At 39.6% G+C, this 21,356-nt stretch overlaps 1 protein-coding gene across 1 annotated transcript in view; it reads left to right on the plus strand.

Annotated features, from left to right (window-relative positions):
- LOC108444153 (vegetative cell wall protein gp1-like) overlaps window positions 1–16,490 on the plus strand; it is a 36,570-nt gene extending 20,080 nt beyond the window's left edge. The window contains exons 15-21 of the mRNA XM_037539207.1: window positions 3,236–3,289; window positions 3,481–3,534; window positions 5,803–5,856; window positions 6,048–6,101; window positions 9,716–9,769; window positions 9,913–9,960; window positions 16,184–16,490. Coding sequence (XP_037395104.1) covers window positions 3,236–3,289; window positions 3,481–3,534; window positions 5,803–5,856; window positions 6,048–6,101; window positions 9,716–9,769; window positions 9,913–9,960; window positions 16,184–16,231 — 366 coding nt within the window. The 3' untranslated portion in view covers window positions 16,232–16,490. The remainder of the gene's footprint in view (window positions 1–3,235; window positions 3,290–3,480; window positions 3,535–5,802; window positions 5,857–6,047; window positions 6,102–9,715; window positions 9,770–9,912; window positions 9,961–16,183) is intronic.
- Window positions 16,491–21,356: the final 4,866 nt, after the last annotated feature.

A 21,356-nucleotide genomic window follows, 5' to 3' on the forward strand; every position in this document is an offset into this window, starting at 1 on the left:
TAAAGTCATCTGTTGTGTTCTTGTGTTTAACAGCATCTGCTCTGCCATAATTCACCCCAGCACTCACACAAGTAGAAGCAATAATCTAATTTATGCGCCACATTTTAAAAGTCAACTTCAAACAGCTGCAAACCTCTTTAACCTGAGAAAGGATGTTGATGTGGGTGTACAATATTAGTATTACAACAGTCTAACAGTGTAGTATTACACCAGTGTAACAGTGTTAGTAATACAACAGTGTGACAGTGTAGTATTACACCAGTGTAACAGTGTTAGTATTACAATAGTCTAACAGTGTTAGTATTACACCAGTCTAACAGTGTTAGTATTACAATAGTCTAACAATGTTAGTATTACACCAGTGTAAAAGTGTTAGTATTACAACAGTCTAACAGTGTTAGTATTACAATAGTGTAATCACTGTTAGTATTACAATAGTCTAACAGTGTTAGTATTACAACAGTCTAACATTGTAGTTTTACAACAGTCTAACTATGTTAGTATTACAACAGTCTAACAGTGTTAGTATTACAATAGTGTAATCAGTGTTAGTATTACAATAGTGTAATCAGTGTTAGTATTACAATAGTGTAATCAGTGTTAGTATTACAACAGTCTAACAGTGTCAGTATTACAATAGTGTAATCAGTGTTAGTATTACAATAGTCTAACAGTGTTAGTATTACAACAGTCTAACATTGTAGTTTTACAACAGTCTAACTATGTTAGTATTACAACAGTCTAACAATGTTAGCATTACAACAGTGTAACAATGTTAGTGTTACAACAGTCTAACAGTGTTAGTATTACAACAGTCTAACAGTGTTAGTATTACAACAGTGTAACAATGTTAGTGTTACAACAGTCTAACAGTGTTAGTATTACAACAGTGTAACTATGTTAGTGTTTCAACAGTCTAACAGTGTTAGTATTACAACAGTGTAACAATGTTAGTGTTACAACAGTCTAACAGTGTTAGTATTACAACAGTGTAACTATGTTAGTATTACAAGTCTAACAGTGTTAGTATTACAACAGTGTAACAATGTTAGTGTTACAACAGTCTAACAGTGTTAGTATTACAACAGTGTAACAATGTTAGTGTTACAACAGTCTAACAGTGTTAGTATTACAACAGTGTAACTATGTTAGTGTTTCAACAGTCTAACAGTGTTAGTTTTACAACAGTGTAACAATGTTAGTGTTACAACAGTCTAACAGTGTTAGTATTACAACAGTGTAACTATGTTAGTATTACAAGTCTAACAGTGTTAGTTTTACAACAGTGTAACTATGTTAGTATTACAACAGTCTAACAGTGTTAGTATTACAACAGTGTAACAATGTTAGTGTTACAACAGTCTAACAGTGTTAGTATTACAACAGTGTAACAATGTTAGTGTTACAACAGTCTAACAGTGTTAGTATTACAACAGTGTAACAATGTTAGTGTTACAACAGTCTAACAGTGTTAGTATTACAACAGTGTAACAATAGTGTTACAACAGTCTAACAGTGTTAGTATTACAACAGTGTAACAATGTTAGTATTACAACAGTAATGATTCCTTGCTGGCATTAACAAAGCGGAGATTCGAGATAGGCCTATAATTTGATAAGTCGCATGGATCAAGATTTTGGTATATAGCCATGGCTAAGAGAGGAGTTTATTATTGACAGAATCCTCTTCTTCTTCTTTCGGCTGCTCCCTTTAGGGGTCACCACAGAGGATCATCTGCCTCCACTATTATTGATAATTAATAGTTTTTTTTAATTCTGGCAGAAATTGTTTAAGTAAACCTGTAGGAACCAGATCTAACATATAAATAAATATAAGGTCTTTTTTAAGATAATAGGATAAGGTATTTTAAATGATGGCCAAACACACGTCTAACATTATCTTCAAGTTCGCAGATGACACCACCATCCTGGGCCTCATCACTGGTGGAGATGAAAAAGCCTACAGAGACGAGGTCAGCACTCTGTCAGAGTGGAGCCATGACAGCAATCTCTGACTCAACATCAGCAGAACAAAGGAGATGATCGTGGACTACGGGAAGCTGCAGAGGGGTGGTCACTCCCCACTGAACCCCTGTTCATCAATGCAGCCGAAGTGGAGAGCGTCAGCAGTGTGAAGTTCCTCAGCGTACACCTCACTGATGGCCTCACCTGGACCAACCACACCAACACTATTGTGAGATCTGCCAGTCAGTGTCTCTTCTTCCTGCGTAGGCTCAGGAAGTTTGGTCTGCCTCCTCAGATCCTCACCAACTTCTCCAGGTGCACCATAGAGAGCTTCATCATGGGCTGCATCACTGTCTGGTACAGCAGCTGCACTGTCTGTGACCGCAAAGCCCTTAGAGGTGCGGTGAGGACGGCAGAAGACATCATAGGCAACAGACTACCAGACCTATCATCTCTGCTGTGGACAAGAACACCTTAACGCTAAGCCACTTTAAAGAACAGCAACACAGTCACTGAAGTCACTTTAAAATGTATACTCTCTCTATGTCTTGTGTATATTGTTTCTATATTTTGTGTATATTTCACTATATTTTGCATATTTTCTCTAGATTTTGTGTATATTTAATATATTTAAATTTTTTATATGTATGTATATGTGTGTGTTACTTATTTTCTGTAGAGTGATTACCTGAGCTTCACTACAAGCATTTCGATGCATAAATGTCTTGAAATGTTGTGCAAACTACAAATAAACCTGTAAGAGATCTTATGTTAAGCAGTCCTAGTTTTAGACCAAAGGTGCTGTCATTGAAAACTGATTTAACTGGTTTGATCTTTATTAAATTAGTAGAACAAACTTTATGAGTTTTTCTGAAATGTTGTTTTATTCGGGGAACAGAAACAGTCTCAGTTGGGTGGAACTTATGTGGCTTCTCAGAGAGGGGAAAAGTAGAAGCTTAGGAAGTCTAGTCTGTGGCCTTAAAACCACTTACCCGACTGCTGTTGATACTACTTACCCATCTGTTTTTAGTTACCATTAAATCCCATCTAATCTGATATAGAACCTTCCATATGTTCTCAGATAAGATGATAGACCCATGGCTCAGTGCCCAGTCACACCACAGGACTTTAAAACTCAAAGTAAAAACTGAAAAATAAAATCAAAAATAAAACTTTTAATAAATCAGCATTTATTTGTCATTTCATTGAAAGTTTATATTTGTACATTTAAAAAAAACACCACTGTAAAATCAACTTCTATTACTTTATAGGCCCAGCCTGATCCTCACAAAAAGAAAGAAGAGGATATTAACACTTCCCCACTGGTGACTTAATTCCCTGTTTCAAATTCCTTAGACTCATGTCACATTTGCATTGTTGTAAAATCATTCCTCATACTGAATATAGTTAATTACAGTGAGGAGTCAGTGAACAGGCCAATGCATATTTAAGTGCAAGTATAAAGTATATATTTGTTGCAGCTGATGAGTGACTTTCAAACTGTTTCTGCCTTTAGATTTCTGCTCCTCAGCAGCGACCTCAACCCCCCCCGAAACACAAAAGTAGGACGGTATGTATACAATCCCAACGTTCTAACTGCAATGTTTTTAGCTGTTTATGCTGCTACAAATACATTAACTGTCATTTATAAACAGATTTCAAAACAATTTAATTGATTAACAATGATTTAATATTATTTTCACAGCCATTAATTATCAGTTAAAGTCTTTTAAAATGTTTTTAAGAACAGTGTCCATATGTTTATACAACCTCATTTCCAAAAAATTTGGGACGCTGTGCAAAATGGAAATAAAAACAAAATGCAATGATGTGCAAATAATTTAAAACCTATATTTAACGAAGAACATTTCTCAACATAAAACAGCAAAGAGCTTCTGCTTTTCATCGTCTACGGTGCAGAATATCATTAAAGACTCAGAGAATCTGGAGAAATCTCTGTCTGTGAGGGACGAGGCTGAACACCAGTATCTGCTGGCCGTGATCTTTGGGCCCTCAGGCAGCGCTGCATTAAAAACAGACATGATTTATTTATAAATATCATTTATAAACAGATTTCAATTTAATTTATTGATGATGATTTTTTTTCACAGGAATTCATTATCAGTTAATGTTTTTTTTCTCAAATCTTTCTAAAATGTGTGTCTGTATTCTTTATAAAAACCCATTTCCAAAAAAGTTTGGACGCTATGAAAAATGTAAATAAAAACAAAATGCAATGATTGCAAATCATTTAAACCCTACATTTCATTGAAAATAGCACAAAGATCAATTAGGACAAATCATGATCTAACGTGACACCAAGATTTTTTACCGATGCAGCTGAGAAACTATTAAGTTTAAGAGTTAAATTAGACAGTTTGTTTCTAGCAGATTTTGGATAAAGAAGTTGAGTAGGAGGAAGTTACTCGACATCCAGTCTTTTTTTTTTTTGTTTTGTTTTTTTGACAGAGCTCTCAATTTTATTAAGTCGAGTTTTATCATCTGATTTGGTAGATATATACAATTGTGTGTCATCAGCGTAGCAGGGAAAATTGATACCATGATTATTGATGATGTTACCCAGTGGTAGCATATATAATGTGAATAATATATGCCCTAAAACAGAGCCTTGTGGAACATCATATTTTATTTCTGCAACAACAGATGATAAACTGTTTACTTTTATAAACTGGGATCTAGGATTATTCTTATTGTTTTCTATGAGAGGGTTTGAGAGGCTGAGCTTGCTGCAGTAAGTGCTCTTCTGTAGTTCATAAAGCTGTAATCCCTCCAGGCAGACTGGAGGGATTATAGCCATATACGTTTAGTCTAGTCAGGCACTATTTTCACTCTATTTGTCTGACAGTCTTTTCAAAGCTCGAGTATGATTATTATACCATGGGGCAGCATTTTCTGCCTTGTTATTTTATTTTTTAATGGAGCCACATTATCTAGAGTAAACTGATAAGTATCCTCTAATCACTTGTTCAAGATGTCTAATTCGGTAGGATTAGATGGACAGCTGATGCAAGCTGATAGATCTGATAGTTTCTGATTAAGTTACAAGCTGTAGAGGATATTATACTCTGCTTAACATGAGAGTGTAGCGATAAACATTTATTATGACTAAAGCAAATTTCAAATGAGATTAAGTAATAATCTGAGTCCGCTGTGCTCTGAGGGAGAACAGCTAAGTTATCTATGTTTAGACCTAAGGTCAGTATTAAGTCAAGAGTGTGGTTGTGGTAGTGTGTGGGCCCTTTTATATTTTATTCATCAGGTCTATGATCAATAATAAGTTCATTTAAATGACGGTCTTAGATGTAAGAGATCTTATGTTAAGCAGTCCTAGTTTTAGACCAAAGGTGCTGTCATTGAAAACTGATTTAACTGGTTTGGTCTTTATTAAATTAGTAGAACAAACTTTATGAGTTTTTCTGAAATGTTGTTTTATTCGGGGAACAGAAACAGTCTCAGTTGGGTGGAACTTATGTGGCTTCTCAGAGAGGGGAAAAGTAGAAGCTTAGGAAGTCTAGTCTGTGGCCTTAAAACCACTTACCTGACTGCTGTTGATACTACTTACCCATCTGTTTTTAGTTACCATTAAATCCCATCTAACCTGATGTAGAACCTTCCATATGTTCTCAGATAAGATGATAGACCCATGGCTCAGTGCCCAGTCACACCACAGGACTTTAAAACTCAAAGTAAAAACTGAAAAATAAAATCAAAAATAAAACTTTTAATAAATCAACATTTATTTATCATTTCATTGAAAGTTTATACTTGTACATTTAAAAAATACACCACTGTAAAATCAACTTCTATTACTTTTTAGGCCCAGCCTGATCCTCACAAAGAGAAAGAAGAGGATATTAACACTTCCCCACTGGTGACTTATTTCCCTGTTTCAAATTCCTTAGACTCATGTCACATTTGCATTGTTGTAAAATCATTCCTCATACTGAATATAGTTAATTACAGTGAGGAGTCAGTGAACAGGCCAATGCATATTTAAGTGCAAGTATAAAGTATATATTTGTTGCAGCTGATGAGTGACTTTCAAACTGTTTCTGCCTTTAGATTTCTGCTCCTCAGCAGCGACCTCAACCCCCCCCGAAACACAAAAGTAGGACGGTATGTATACAATCCCAACGTTCTAACTGCAATGTTTTTAGCTGTTTATGCTGCTACAAATACATTAACTGTCATTTATAAACAGATTTCAAAACAATTTAATTGATTAACAATGATTTAATATTATTTTCACAGCCATTAATTATCAGTTAAAGTCTTTAAATTTGGGACGCTGTGCAAAATGGAAATAAAAACAAAATGCAATGATGTGCAAATAATTTAAAACCTATATTTAACGAAGAACGTTTCTCAACATAAAACAGCAAAGAGCTTCTGCTTTTCATCGTCTATGGTGCAGAATATCATTAAAGACTCAGAGAATCTGGAGAAATCTCTGTCTGTGAGGGACGAGGCTGAACACCAGTATCTGCTGGCCGTGATCTTTGGGCCCTCAGGCAGCGCTGCATTAAAAACAGACATGATTCTGTAGTGGAAATCACTGCATGGGCTCAGAAACACTTCTGAATACCACTGACTGTGAACACAGTTCATCACTGCATCCACAAACGCTGTTAAACTCTAAAACACAAAGAAGAACCCAAATATAAACAGGATCCAGAAACGCTGCCACCTTCTCTGGGCCTGAGCTCTTTAAAATGGACTGAGGGGAAGTGGAAAAGCGTCCGGCGGTCCGACGGATCAACATCTGAAATTCTTTTAGGAAATCATGGACACTGTGTCCTCTGGGCTGAAGACCACTCAGCTTGTTATCAGTGCTTAGTTCTAAAGCCAGTATTCATGATGGTTTAGGGGGCATTAGTGCTCATGGTTATTTCAGCAAGATGAACTAAAATCACATTCTGCATGTTTTACAGCAGCGTTGCTCCATATTAAAAGAGTCCAGGTGCAAAAATATGACAAAGGAGACAATGAACTGTTAAGCAGCTGCAATCCTGTGTCAAATAAGAATGGGAAACATGTCAGCAGCGTCTCCTCAGTTCCCAAACACTTACAGAGTGTTGTTAAAAGAAAAGGTGATGCAGTACAGTGGTAAACACGACCCTTTCCTGACTTTCTTGGAATGTGTTGTTGGCATCTAATTCAAAATTGGCTATATATTTTTAAAAAATATAATAATATAATTTAAAAATATAAATAAAAGTTTTCAGTTTCAACATTTTAAATGTTGTCTTTGTAATTTTCCATTAAAATTATGGTTTATATGATTCACATATCATTGCATTGTATTTTTATATACATTCAGCTCAGCATGCCAACTTTTTTGGAAATGGGGTTGTGTGTTAATCAGACATGACTGTTCTTGTACAGAAAAACATTTGTTTGCTCTCTTGACTCTTGAAAATAAGATTTGTTACTTTTGAGAAAATATAGAGTCTGAAAAAAAAGGCCTGAAAAAAAAGAAAAATCCTAAAAATAAAAGACATAAAACCAGATCCAGATCACCTCATGGGATTTATGGACATGTGTCCAGGGGATAAAACCACAATTGGGCCCAATAATCCATAATGGCAAAACAGGTATCTGAGTTTCACTCTTTCTATGTCCCGTTTGGATTCTGTGCACTTTATTACTAAATAAGTCATTTGTTATTTTCCTGAGTTCAAAATGGGCAGTGTGGGGGAGGGTTTCTGGATTTCCCATGAGAGTACAGGAACCCTCCATATACACACACTCACACATACACACACACACACACACACACACACATATAAATCTTCTAAGCCGCTTATCATTCTGGGTCGTGGGGGGGCTGGAGCCACCCTCCATACATCCAGCGTTATTTCCTTCAACATAATATGAATTTCACCTATTCACCTATAGTGACCATCATCTTTTCTACAACCTAATTTCCCAAAAGTAAAATAGAAAAACATGACGTGAAAATCAATAACCCTATATTTAACTGAAAATATTACAAAGGTTATATGTCAGATGTTGAAACTATTGTTGAAATATTGAAATATTTTGCATTTTAAAAAATGCCTTTGATACCAGCAAAACATTTTTAAAAAGTTGGGATGGGGGCATGTTTACCACCGTGCTGCATCACTACTTCTGTTAATAACACTCTGTAAACATTTGGGAACCGAGGAGACCAACCTTGAAGAAGGCGTCTATATACAGTACAGACCAAATGTTTGGACACACCTTCTCATTCAAAGAGTTTTCTTTATTTTCATGACTATGAAAATTGTAGATTCACACTGAAGGCATCAAAACTATGAATTAACACATGTTAATTATATACTTAAAAAAACTAAAACAACTGAAAATGTCTTATATTCTAGGTTCTTCAATGTACAACCTTTTGCTTTCATTACTGCTTCTCTTGGCATTCTCTTGATGAGCTTCAAGAGGTAGTCACCTGAAATGGTTTTCACTTCACAGGTGTGCCCTGTCAGGTTTAATGGGATTTCTTGCCTTATAAATGGGGTTGGGATCATCAGTTGTGTTGTGCAGAAGTCAGGTGCATACACAGCTGATAGTCCTACTGAATAGACTGTTAGAATTTGTATTATGGCAAGAAAAAAAGCAGCTAAGTAAAGAAAAACGAGTGGCCATCATTACTTTAAGAAATGAAGATCAGTCAGTCCGAAAAATTGGGAAAACTTCGATAGTGTCCCCAAGTGCAGTCGCAAAAACCATCAAGTGCTAAGACCAAGAGTCCCCTCTGCTATGGAGGATAAGTTCATCAGAGTCACCAGCCTCAGAAATCGCAGGTTAACAGCAGCTCAGATTAGGGACCAGGTCAATGCCACACAGAGTTCTAACAGCAGACACGTCTCTAGAACAACTGTTAAGAGGAGACTGTGCATCAGGCCTTCATGGTAAAATAGCTGCTAGGAAACCACTGCTAAGGACAGGCAACAAGCAGAAGAGACTTGACAGCTGAGAAGTTCATCGGGGTCTCTCCCCTCCATCATGGACATCTACACCACATGTTGTGTCCGGAAAGCCACTAGCACTGTGGACGACCCCGTCCATCCCTCACACGGACTCACTGCTGCCGTCTGGCAGAAGGTACCGGAGCATCCGTGCCACCACTGCCAGACTCTGCAACAGCTTTATTCCTCAGGCATTCAGGTTCTTAATCTCACAAGAACTGGGCTAACCCCCCCAAAGCCCCCCCAACACACACACATGCTCCTGACACACACACACACACAAACTCTACACACACTCACACAAACTGTACACACACACACACAAACTGTACACACACACACACAAACTCTACACACACACAGCTCTTTTGATGCTCTACCTGCACTCCCTGGATCATTGCTGCTACTCTGTGTTTTGACTGTTTACTCTGGTTTTTCTGCCTCAGTAGCTGCTGTGTTTCTGTCTGTCGTCTGACTGCGTGACTCTCAGATCACAGCAGGTTCATATCTCTGCTCCTTATTCCACGACCTCATGTCCAGAGTGAGTGCTGTGTCGGTGCTGCACTGTCCTGTCTGTTTACTGTCCGTCTGTTTACTGTCCGTCTGTTTACGGTCCTGCCTGTTTACGGTCCTGCCTGTTTACTGGGTCTAATGTCTGTAATTTATCGTATTTATTGTTTCTAGCTTAATTTTTTGTTTGCACACGATGTCTGCACTTCACACTTTGTACGTCTTGTTCCTTGTTGCTCCGTGTTTTTCTGTGTTTAGGGGAAGCTTGTTCAACAGAAAGAGAGACAACAGGATGTAAACACTGCTCGAGCGGTGAGATCATTTCTCATGTTATTATTGTCCTAAAATCATTTCCCATCAAATAATCTAATTAACTCAACCTAAAGAAAACAATTCACTTAATTCAATAGAAATTTAACGTAAGTTCACTTTAATTTCCTCTGCTTCTCTTTAAGGCTCCTACTACTCTTCCTTCAAGGAGACAACAAACTCAAAGACTCATAGTACGTGTACACACACAAACACACACACACACATTCAGATACACACACACAAACACACACACACACACACACACAGATACACACACACACACACAAAAACACACACACTCTCAGATACACACACAAACACACACACACACAGATACACACACACACAGATACACACTCAGATACACACACACACACACAGATAGACACACACACACACTCAGATACACACACACACACACACAGATACACACACACACAAACAAACACACACACACTCAGATACACACACTCAGATACACACACGCAGATACACACACACGCACACATTCAGATATACACACACACAAAAACACACACACAGATACACTCAGATACACACACACACACACACACACACACAGATAGACACACACACACACTCAGATACACACACACACACACACAAACAAACACACACACACTCAGATACACACACACACCCACACACGCAGATACACACACACACACACGCACACACTCAGATATACACACACACACACACTCAGATACACACACACACAGATACACACACACACAAACACACACACAGATACACACACACACAGATACACACACAGAGATACACACACACACAAACACATGCACACACTCAGATATACACACACACACTCAGATAGACTCACACACACAAACACACACACAAACACACACGCACGCACTCAGATAAACACATACACACTCAGATACACACACACACAAACACACTCAGATACACACACACACACACACACAAACAAACACACACACACTCAGATACACACACACACACACACACACACACTCAGATACACACACACACACGCAGATACACACAAACACATGCACACACTCAGATATACACACACACACTCAGATAGACTCACACACACAAACACACACACACAAACACACACGCACGCACTCAGATAAACACATACACACTCAGATACACACACACACAAACACACTCAGATACACACACAAACAAACACACACACACTCAGATACACACACACACACACACACATGCAGATACACACACACACACACGCACACACTCAGATATACACACAGATACACACACAAACACACACACACACAAACACACACACACACAGATATACACACACACAAACACACACACACAGAGATACACAGATACACACACACAAACACATGCACACACTCAGATAAACACACACACACTCAGATACACACACACACACACACACAAATACACTCAGATACACACACACACACACAAACACACTCAGATATACACACACACTCAGATACGCACACACTCAGATACACACACACACGCACACACTCATATATACACACACATACTCAGATACAAACATACACACTCACACACTCAGATACACATGCACACACACACTCAGATACACACACACACACAAACACACACACGCACACACTCAGATACACACACACAAACACACACACACAGATACACATACACAAACACACACACACACACACACACACACACTCAGATACACACACACACACACACACACACAGCCTCTGTACCACACTAATAATGGACATCATTCATCTACATTTGTTGTCATAGTTACATTATATTTACATTTGAAAAAGAAAATATTGTTGTACATGCAATAGTTTGGACACCTTGCTCATAAAATCTCAGCTGAATTCTCATCAGGCCTAAATTAAACACCAACACCAGGTTTTCATTATTTCATAATTTAATTTGAATGTGTTAATTTTACATTACTCACATAGATTAGCAAGCTACCAGCTAGGCAGCATTACATTAGCAGTGTTATCACCTGCAGAGAGCATGAACACAAGCTAGTTATACGACTTGTGATTGGACAAGTGTGAAATCTTTGATCTTTGCTGTCAAATGAAAGCCCATCACTAAATACTCAGAGTATCTTTCATCATGTTTAGGTGTTTATACAGTAAATTAGGGGACAGGCATTCAGTTCCTTAAAGGCTGAGCATGCAGACACTGAAGAGTGTTTTTTTTTATATGCCGGAGGTCTTTGATATGTCTAGGTTGGGGCCAGTCTAGTATGTCTTGTACTTTGCTGACAATCATGCTCAAACTGTTCTTTTCTAGAATGTAGCATAGAAACAACATCTGTGCTTTGTGGAACAATTTACTGCCTTAACATGTAGGCCATTGTAAATATTCCAGGACTTGACTGATATGATTGATGTGCTCTAATAATGTAGTGGAATAAATTAAGATATCAGCAATATAAACACAAATCCATCTATCAATCATGGCCCTGAGAACTTCATTACTGAAAGCTTGAAATGCCTAAGGGGGCAACAGAGGGACCATAAGGCATTATGAGGTACTCATCGTGCCCCCTAGTGGCAATAAAAGCTGTCATTCCACTCATTCCCTCTTCTTATTTAAATACGATGGTTTGCACTTCAAAGATATGATGATATTTGATAGTAATTACATTGTCATCTGTAATCTATGCATGACCTTGCATGCCCATCTTTCTTTAATAACAGAAAAAAAGAGGGCGATATATACAATATATAGTATACCATAAGTGCCTCATCTGTGTGCTCCTCTAACATGTGGGTTTGTGGTAGTGAAAAGGGGTATACTCTTTTGGTTGAAGCTGATGTGTTGGGAAGTAAGTTAGTGACACAATCTCAAGGCCTTTGTTGGGGTAACTGGGTTGCTTGGGTTTGACTGAAAACCTCAGCAAACAGCTGGTAACAAGTAAGGATGTTTGTGGAGGCTTTAGTAACTGGCCTTCAGGAGTAGTGCCATGACAGGGAATAGACATACAATGGCTAAAACAATGTTCACTCAATTTAGCAATTTTCCTAGTGCTCCAAGAGATGACAGGGCCATGTGGTGTTAACTAGGGAACTCTCTGAATGGCTGGGATATCTGGGGAGTTCATTACCAATAAGAAGAGAGTTTCTTCAGTAAACAGGCCAGTCTTTACCCATAAAGCCAATGTAGTTTCAGTCACTGTTCCTTCACCTAGTAGACATCCGTCCAGAGTGGTGGCTGAGAAGATTCCAGTGGCACATGCAGTCTCTTAGTGAGTCTCTTGCCAATGATGTTTCCTGCAGCTGCAGATTCGGTCAGTGCTGGAACAATGAAATGCTCATTTCACATGGAATAATCAACACAGTTCTTTTTATTGTAGAGGGTTGTGTAACTGTTCACCTCTGACATCCAAAAAGACTTGGGATGTTTGGGACAGGTACCACACGTGATCAGCACTGTTGCAGTAAGGCGTGTCTTGCTGAGCTGCTTAGGTTCAGAGTAGAAGACCTTTCCTTAGCTCTCCCCGTAAGCACACAAACTAAATGAGGACATAAACTGAATTTTATCCACTTCATTCCAGGATGGTGACTAATACAAAGAGAGCATTTCATTAGAAAACCCTTGCTCTTATCTGGGGACTCATCTTCTCAGGAACGGTGATAATAGTCTCAGTGTCAGTGTCAACAGGGGCAGTGTGGGTTTTGACTGAAACCTGGGACAGACCAGCTTCAGTTGTGTCATCCTGGGCTTGGGAAGCTGTAGCAGGTGATCTAAGAGCTGAGATATTTTCTTATGGCGCTTTTCCTGTCATGTCATTCGTTTCTCTATGTTCACTGAATCCATGTTAAGGCCAAGTTTCCTGTAACATCAAGGAACACACTTCAAAGTGGACCCAGGTGTGAGCTAACTTTATTACAACCAGAGAATTTTCATGTTAAAGTTTTAACACATGTCCATCAATGCATATGAGTGCAGAGAGTTCGAGGATGCGCCTTACGAGTGGATCATTCTCCTGTTTGGGTTTCTTAGCTCTGTGGACTTTTAAGAGGTGTGTGGAAGTGGCTTGTGCCCTGCTGTGGCAGCAGAGTGTTTCCTGTCTGGATGACCTTGCTATAACAGCGCAGTTGAGGAGAAAGCCCCAGAGAACACAAGCTGTGCTATCAGCAAAACCACTGTGGTTGCTTCTAATGCAGGCACTGATTATCACATCACCTGAATGAGGGAGCAGTCCCTACTGTGTCAAGGCTCTCCGACAGGTAGAGTTCTGTATCCTCACTAAAACTAGAACATCTGATCATATCAGTCCAGCGCTATCATCACTTCGTTGGCTGCCTGTTAAATTCCGTATTTCCAGTAAATGTTGTATACTGGATATTATACTTTTGAATGGACATGGCCAGATTTTCCTGGGAAAAATCTTTTTTTTTTCTTTCTTTTTTTTTTTTGGAAAACATGGTAAAGTGCTAGTTTATGGCTCATTTCCCATTTAAATATACTTTAAAATAACCTTGCATAGATTTTTCATCTTTCTGGGTATCTCCAGAGACTTTGTTCCTATCAGTATCTGAGCTCAGGACCGTCTTTCTCTCTAAGCTACTGGTAACTAGCAAAGATACTTTCTCTAGACAGACAAAGCACTTTCTGTAAGTCACTCTGGATAAGAGCGTCTGCTAAATGCTGGAAATGTAAATGTATTAATATAAGATTTCAACTTGCTCACTTTGTGTATTGAAAATATCAAAACATTTCAAAAGATGAAAGCTTGATTTTTTTATCTTAGAGGCTTAACTTTGCTACGTCAGGGATCAACAAACATTTATATTAAAAATAAAACCACAAAAACATTCTGTATGTTTCCAACAACAGACTGAGTGTTGCATATTAAGGTCTCTATCCAGCCAAACCATTTTCATTATAGACCATATCATGAATGTTTTGATTAAGCACAAGAATTCAGCAATTCATAACAATTTAACTGCAGCTTAAACCTCAGAAGCTACCATTTCCATAGAATGCAGAAAAAAATAATGGAGAAAAAGGAAATATTTGAATATTTAAACACTGAATCACTGAATTGGTACATGCATTAAGATCTACAGACACTGTTTAAAAATACACTTTAAAAAAACATCAAAGTTAATGGTGCTTTCAATTAAACTCCCACTACCGCGTGACATAACACACAAGAATCCCAATAAACTTTTCAGCAAGGCAGAGACTACAAAGAGTAAAATATCAAACAAACCTCTAAACAACCTCTACTGAAACTGTAATACTGCACACTTTCATTACGTGATCTCCACTGAAAAAACATCCAGTGTCCAGTTATTTTACCATAGACGAGTTTCTATTCAGATACTTGGCTAGCTTGTAATACATCACTGACACTGGCAGTCTAGTTTGCTCATTATCTGGCATTCCATTCAAGTCTCTATGGCTAATATCATTTATGAGTGCACTGGCTGATATCTTCAGCAATAATTAATAATAATTATAAACTACTAATAATAATGAATAATTAACTGAATAGACTATGCATCCAAACAAGTTCCACCAAGGTTTGAGAAAATCTGAAAATGAACCAATTTTTATTCTCAATTGTGAAGTTTCACTTTCCAATGCATTTCAATTTCAATTGGCTGAGTGGGCTGTAGGCTAGACGTAGGTGCGTTTAACAGGCATGCACATTAGAGCAGAGTAAAATGATTTCCCTATAAAAATTAGTTATATAAACTTTTAAAATCTGATGTTTCAAATTTGACTGTTCCAACTTTTAGTTCCAGAATGTTCTGGCCCATTTTCACTCACCGATCCGGGATATACTGCCCACTGCATGTTCCTCAGAGTAGCCGACAAACAAGACATGTAATAATGTGTCACATTACCACGGGGAGCTTACGTCCATGTCAGTGACCACAGTGCATTATGGGCTGCTGTATATAAGAAGATAGCTCTCATAGAACCCAGATGTCTTTGACATAATGCGGTCATGTTGATCACATGCTGTACACTTTAGGTTACAGTCAGTACGTGAGCAGTAGCAGAAGTGTGGACTCAAGTCACGTGACTGGACTTTGATTTGAACACAGTCTGACTTGAGCCCCATGACTCTTGTAGGTCTGTATTGACTTGGGACTCGAGACATGCCTGTACTGATTTGTGACTCAACTGTCTTGACATGGAAACTGACTTGGGACTTGTGATCGAGACTTGGGACTTACTTGGTACTTGCAGCTTAGTGACTCGTTCTCACCTCTGGTTTGCAGTAGAGTTCAAGCAGATCTCAGTATTTCGTTCTGATCCTGTCTAAGAATGTGAATTGGCTCCATTCTCTGTTGCTGCTCTTATCTATGTAGCTTTTACTTTTGTTTCTGTTTGTCTCTGTTCCAGTCCAGTTCTGCTCTCGCCCGGATCCTGATCATGCGGAACCACCGCTAGTCTGGTAGTTTCCTGCTAAAGTGTACAGGATCTCTTCTATGGATAACGTTTATCTACCTTGGGAGTTGTGTGTTAAGGGGAGGTTCTTCTCAAAGTCTCCACTTTGGCTCTGCCTTAACTCCCCCAAGGCCTCTCCTCTCATCATTGTAACCTGTGTTTTGTTTGTAATTCTGTCTCCTCACCGGCATTGTACTGTAATCGTTGGTTTCACCTGTGCTTAGTTGTTTAAATAAACAGTGATTACTTAGTGATTTTCAAATTTGAGCCTTTTTATTTTAATTTTAAATTTTATTTATCTTAGCCTGCCTGCTGTTGGACTGTGTTTTGATTAGGCACACATTCCATCTGCCTGCTCTAAGACCACTGCTAAGGACTGTGTTAGAACAATTTCTAATGAAAAAAGACGTGCTGACAAAAAATGGCACCATTGAATTTGGATACTGATGAAAACAGAACCTTAAAGGCACATGAATTCTGTTACACAGGTGTTCACTGGAGCTTGCAGAACTTTGGCAGTGCTCTCAGGGGCTTGGTGGGATGTGGCAAGGTTCTCAGGGGTTTGGTGGGGTGTGGTGAGGTTCTCAGGGGTTCAGTAGGGTGTGGTGAGGTTTTGTCAGGGGTGTGTGGGGTATGGCGAGGTTCTCAGGGGTTTGGTGGGGTGTGGCAAAGTTCTCAGGGGTTCGGTGACATTCTCAGAGATTTGGGGTTTAGTGGGGTTCTCAGGGGTTTGGTGGGGTGTGGTGAGGTTTTGTCAGGGGTGTGTGGGGTATGGCGAGGTTCTCAGGGGTTTGGTGGGGTGTGGCAAAGTTCTCAGGGGTTCGGTGACATTCTCAGAGATTTGGGGTTTAGTGGGGTTCTCAGGGGTTTGGTGGGGTGTGGTGAGGTTCTGAGGGGTTTGATGGGGTGTGGTTATGTTCTCAGGGGTTCGTTGGGGTGTGGCAAGGTTCTTAGGGGTTCGGTGGGGTGTGGCGAGGTTCTCAGGGGTTTGGCGCAGTGTGGCGAGGTTCTCAGGGGTTCAGTGGGGTGTGGCGAGGTTTTCAGGGGTTTGGTGGGTTGTGTCGAGGTTCTCTGGGATTCAGTGGGGTGTGGCAAGGTTCTCAGGGGTTCAGTGGGGTGTGGCGAGGTTTTCAGGGGTTTGGTAGGGTGTGGTGAAGTTCTCTGGGATTCAGTGGGGTGTGGCAAGGTTCTCAGGGGTTCAGTGGCATTTTCAGAGATTTGGTGGCGTTTAGTGGGGTTCTCAGGTGTTTGCTTCAGCTGGTGATAGTAAAGTGGGACAGGGATTTCAGCCCTAAATAAATAGTCAACTGCCCAGTCCACTTCACCTGGCGTCTCAGCGTTGTCTGACCTTCAGCATGTAAAGCTGGACGAGGACTGTAGAACCGCTCTACTGAGAGATAATGAAGGTTCAAACATGTTCGTACATGGTGAGAGAGGGTCTTGTCTTGTATAACACAAACATATGATTTTGTCTTTAGGAGATTGTGCCAAACAACAACTCATTCAGCACCTTTTCAGCAATTGGCTTTTAAAGAGGGAGTTTTGATGTTCAGCACAGCGGCCACCGTTTTATGTGGATTATCGAGGCATTAATTAGTGTCCGTGTCTCAGTGTCACGCTGTCGAGACTTCTTTAAACAATGAAAGCTGACAGCAGCTAGACAGAGACACTACTGGAGATACTGCTGTAGGTGATTTAATGTCATGTATGTTGAGCACGTTGTGGTCAAGCTCTTTAGCAGCACTTCCATGTTCTTAATTGTTATAGACTATCACTTAAAGAGCTGGACCTCAGTAACAATGACCTGCTGGATTCAGGCATCTCTCTGGGGATTGTGGGTTCATGTGCCACCTGGGTTGTTGTTCAAACAGCTTTAATGGGCAGTCGTGGGCTGGAGGTTAGGGAACCAGCCTTGTGACTGGAAGGTCGCAGGTTCGATCCCCTCGGCTGACAGTCCTTGACTGAAGTAACCCCCAACTGCTCCCCGGGCGCTGTGGATAGGGCTGCCCACCGCTCCGGGCAAGTGTGCTCACTGCCTCTGTTCACTAGCATGCATGTGATGTTAAAAGCAGAGCTCTAATTTCACAGTGACAAATGGTTCTTAATTCTAATTCTCTGCTTGACTAAACAGTTGACACTGTAAACTGGAAATACTCAGGAGTGTCTTTTTTATCTAATATTATATTATTGATTACTGATATTATATTGGTAAAGCTTTATTGTTTAGATAGATTAAGACTTCAAATCAGTATTTACTTAAATTTACAAGCTTTTCAGACAATGAATATAAAAAGTCTACTTTTAAAAACCAAAATACTGATTGTTGGTAAAAATGCTTGATCTGCCAAACCTGCAGTAGAAACCTGGGTGAGATCTTAGACTCTGAGCTCTGTTTTATCTGAATGTACACAGTCACTAAAATCACTAAAGTTCAGCCTTTTCTCTCTCTTCTCTTCTCTTGTTGCTGCATTTGTTACAGCAGAGTTGATCACTGTAATGATCTTAATGGAGAAAACAATCCATCCTCTAGAACTCGCAAAGAACGCAGCAGCATGGATCCTCACAGCACCATCACAGAGAGCTCATATCACCCCGTTACACACTGCCCTGACCACCTGGGTCTGTTAGAGAGAGTTTAAAGCTCTGCTGTTGGTCCTTAAAGCTCTAAATGATCTTAAAGCTCCTGAATGTGTGTCTGTTTATGAAATTATATCTGATTCTGACCTTCAAACACCTTCAGTAAAACACAGAAAACGTGGAGAGTCTTTCAGTTCTTCTGCTTCTTAACACACTTTTGATAAACACCTGAAAATGCAGCTCTTTAACTCAGAGCTTCAGTGAAACTCTGTCTCTTTGATTGGTCTTTTGAACTTGCTCTGCCATTTATTTTGTCTACTACTGTAAATCATTATCAGGATATCATGGTTAGCAGGATAAGCTGCTGTCTGAGTTTATCTATGACTCCAGTCATTATAAAATCTCACTTGTCAGCTTTTGATCTCACCCCAGTCCCCTTAAAATTTCACCGCAGCCACCTGCAAATCTTTCTCCAGTCTAATATTAGGGCTATTAATAGATAATTTGCAGAATATAGGTTAAATGTAAGACTGGCATCAACAGTGGGCTGTCCAAATAAAGTGTTGCCCACTTGACTAGCAGGCTGGGAGTTTTAGACTGAGGGCTGTCAATCAGGGTTAGGGTAAGAGTATGGAGGGAATATACACCGAACTGTTGTGGATTTCAGGAGTCTGGTCATGAGTTTGAGGGTTAGGGAATCGAGTCAAATTAACCCGTACGTAGCCGTTAGCCTTGTCTTCAAGGCTTCCGATTCCTGTTACCCAGTTTTGCTGTTACATTATTGTGACGTCAGTTTGAACAGGACTGTCACTGAAGGAGCCCAGATAATTATAAAAGCCAATTCACCCCAAAATTATTATTTTGCAGACCTAAAATCTAAAGACATTGAAGATTTGTACTGGATTAAAATCACAGATCTCAGTGGTAGACAGCGCCTCCTCAGATTACACTGACCCAGCTCCAGCAGTGCCAAATTCAGTGGCTGTAGTTTCCTCTAAAAGGCTCAGTATTTCATGCTGTCAACAACTGCTTGTTATGGGTGACTAGCTTATTTTTAGCGTAATAAGCAATAATATGTTTCCTGTTACACCGACAAAGCTGCTGTGGTCAATCAGCTGTGATATAACTGACACAATAACTCTGATCCATCTCAGTGTACAGTGATGTGAGCATCTACTAGCAGATCCTCTAAGACTGAGAATCACTGTTGTACTAGCGTATTGCTATATTGTGAACCGTTCCATTCAGGCGAATGTTAAACCTCAGTGTTTGTGATGTAAAGGCTGAAAACTGCTGGAAAGTTTTACAGTAAATGTTAATTTAACTGTTGATGGAGCGACAGATCTGCCTCAGCTTTAACCTGTCATTTCATATCCTGTTCAGACAGACCACCCTGAGAACATGGAGCCTGACGCAAGTTTAGAGGAAGCGCAAGCACCTCGCAAAACCATACCCTGTTCATGCATTATTCTGTGAGTTGTTGTTTTCTTTGGCTCACAGTAATGAAATAATTAAAATATAATGAATCATTTATTCACGTGAATTGATCCTGCTTTTGTCATAAAGTGAAAGTATTCAAGTATATTTGAAATGTCATAAATATGTTTATTGTACACAAAGTCACATTTTGATAAATGATTCTGCTTCTGATTATTTTTTCTGTTGTTTGTGTTAAACTAAAATTTGGCAGTTTAAATTTGGGGTTTTGGAAAATGTTTTTTTTCTCTGTGATTATTTCTCTGCCCTTATTATCACAGTGGGCCAATTTTCCTCGGGATGTTCTTTATTGTCTGTGGACTGTTTGGCCTTGAATGGCATCAGTACTCAACCAGTAAATGGCGATAAAGGACATTTTCTGCATGGAGACAGAGATTCTTCTCTCTGAACCACCACTGTTCCATGTCTGCTCCACCACTGTTCCATGTCTGCACCACCACTGTTCCATGTCTGCACCATCACTGTTCCATATCTGTACCACTACTGTTCCATGTCTGCACCATCACTGTTCCATGTCTGCACCATCACTGTTCCATATCTGTACCACTACTGTTCCATGTCTGCACCATCACTGTTCCATATCTGCACCACCACTGTTCCATATCTGTACCACTACTGTTCCATGTCTGCACCATCACTGTTCCATGTGTGCACCATCACTGTTCCATATCTGTACCACTACTGTTCCATGTCTGCACCATCACTGTTCCATATCTGCACCATCACTGTTCCATGTCTGCACCATCCCTGTTCCATATCTGTACCACTACTGTTCCATGTCTGCACCATCACTGTTCCATATCTGCACCACCACTGTTCCATATCTGAACCACCACTGTTCCATGTCTGCACCACCACTGTTCCATGTCTGCACCACCACTGTTCCATGTCTGCACCTGCACTGTTCCATATTTGCACCACTACTGTTCCATGCCTGCACCATCACTGTTCCATGTCTGTACAACCACTGTTCCATGTCTGCACCACCACTGTTCCATGTCTGCACCACTACTGTTCCATAACTGCACCATTACTGTTCCATATCTGCACCATC

Source organism: Pygocentrus nattereri, chromosome 6, assembly GCF_015220715.1.
Source record: "Pygocentrus nattereri isolate fPygNat1 chromosome 6, fPygNat1.pri, whole genome shotgun sequence".
In the NCBI taxonomy this organism is placed as follows: Eukaryota; Metazoa; Chordata; class Actinopteri; order Characiformes; family Serrasalmidae; genus Pygocentrus; species Pygocentrus nattereri.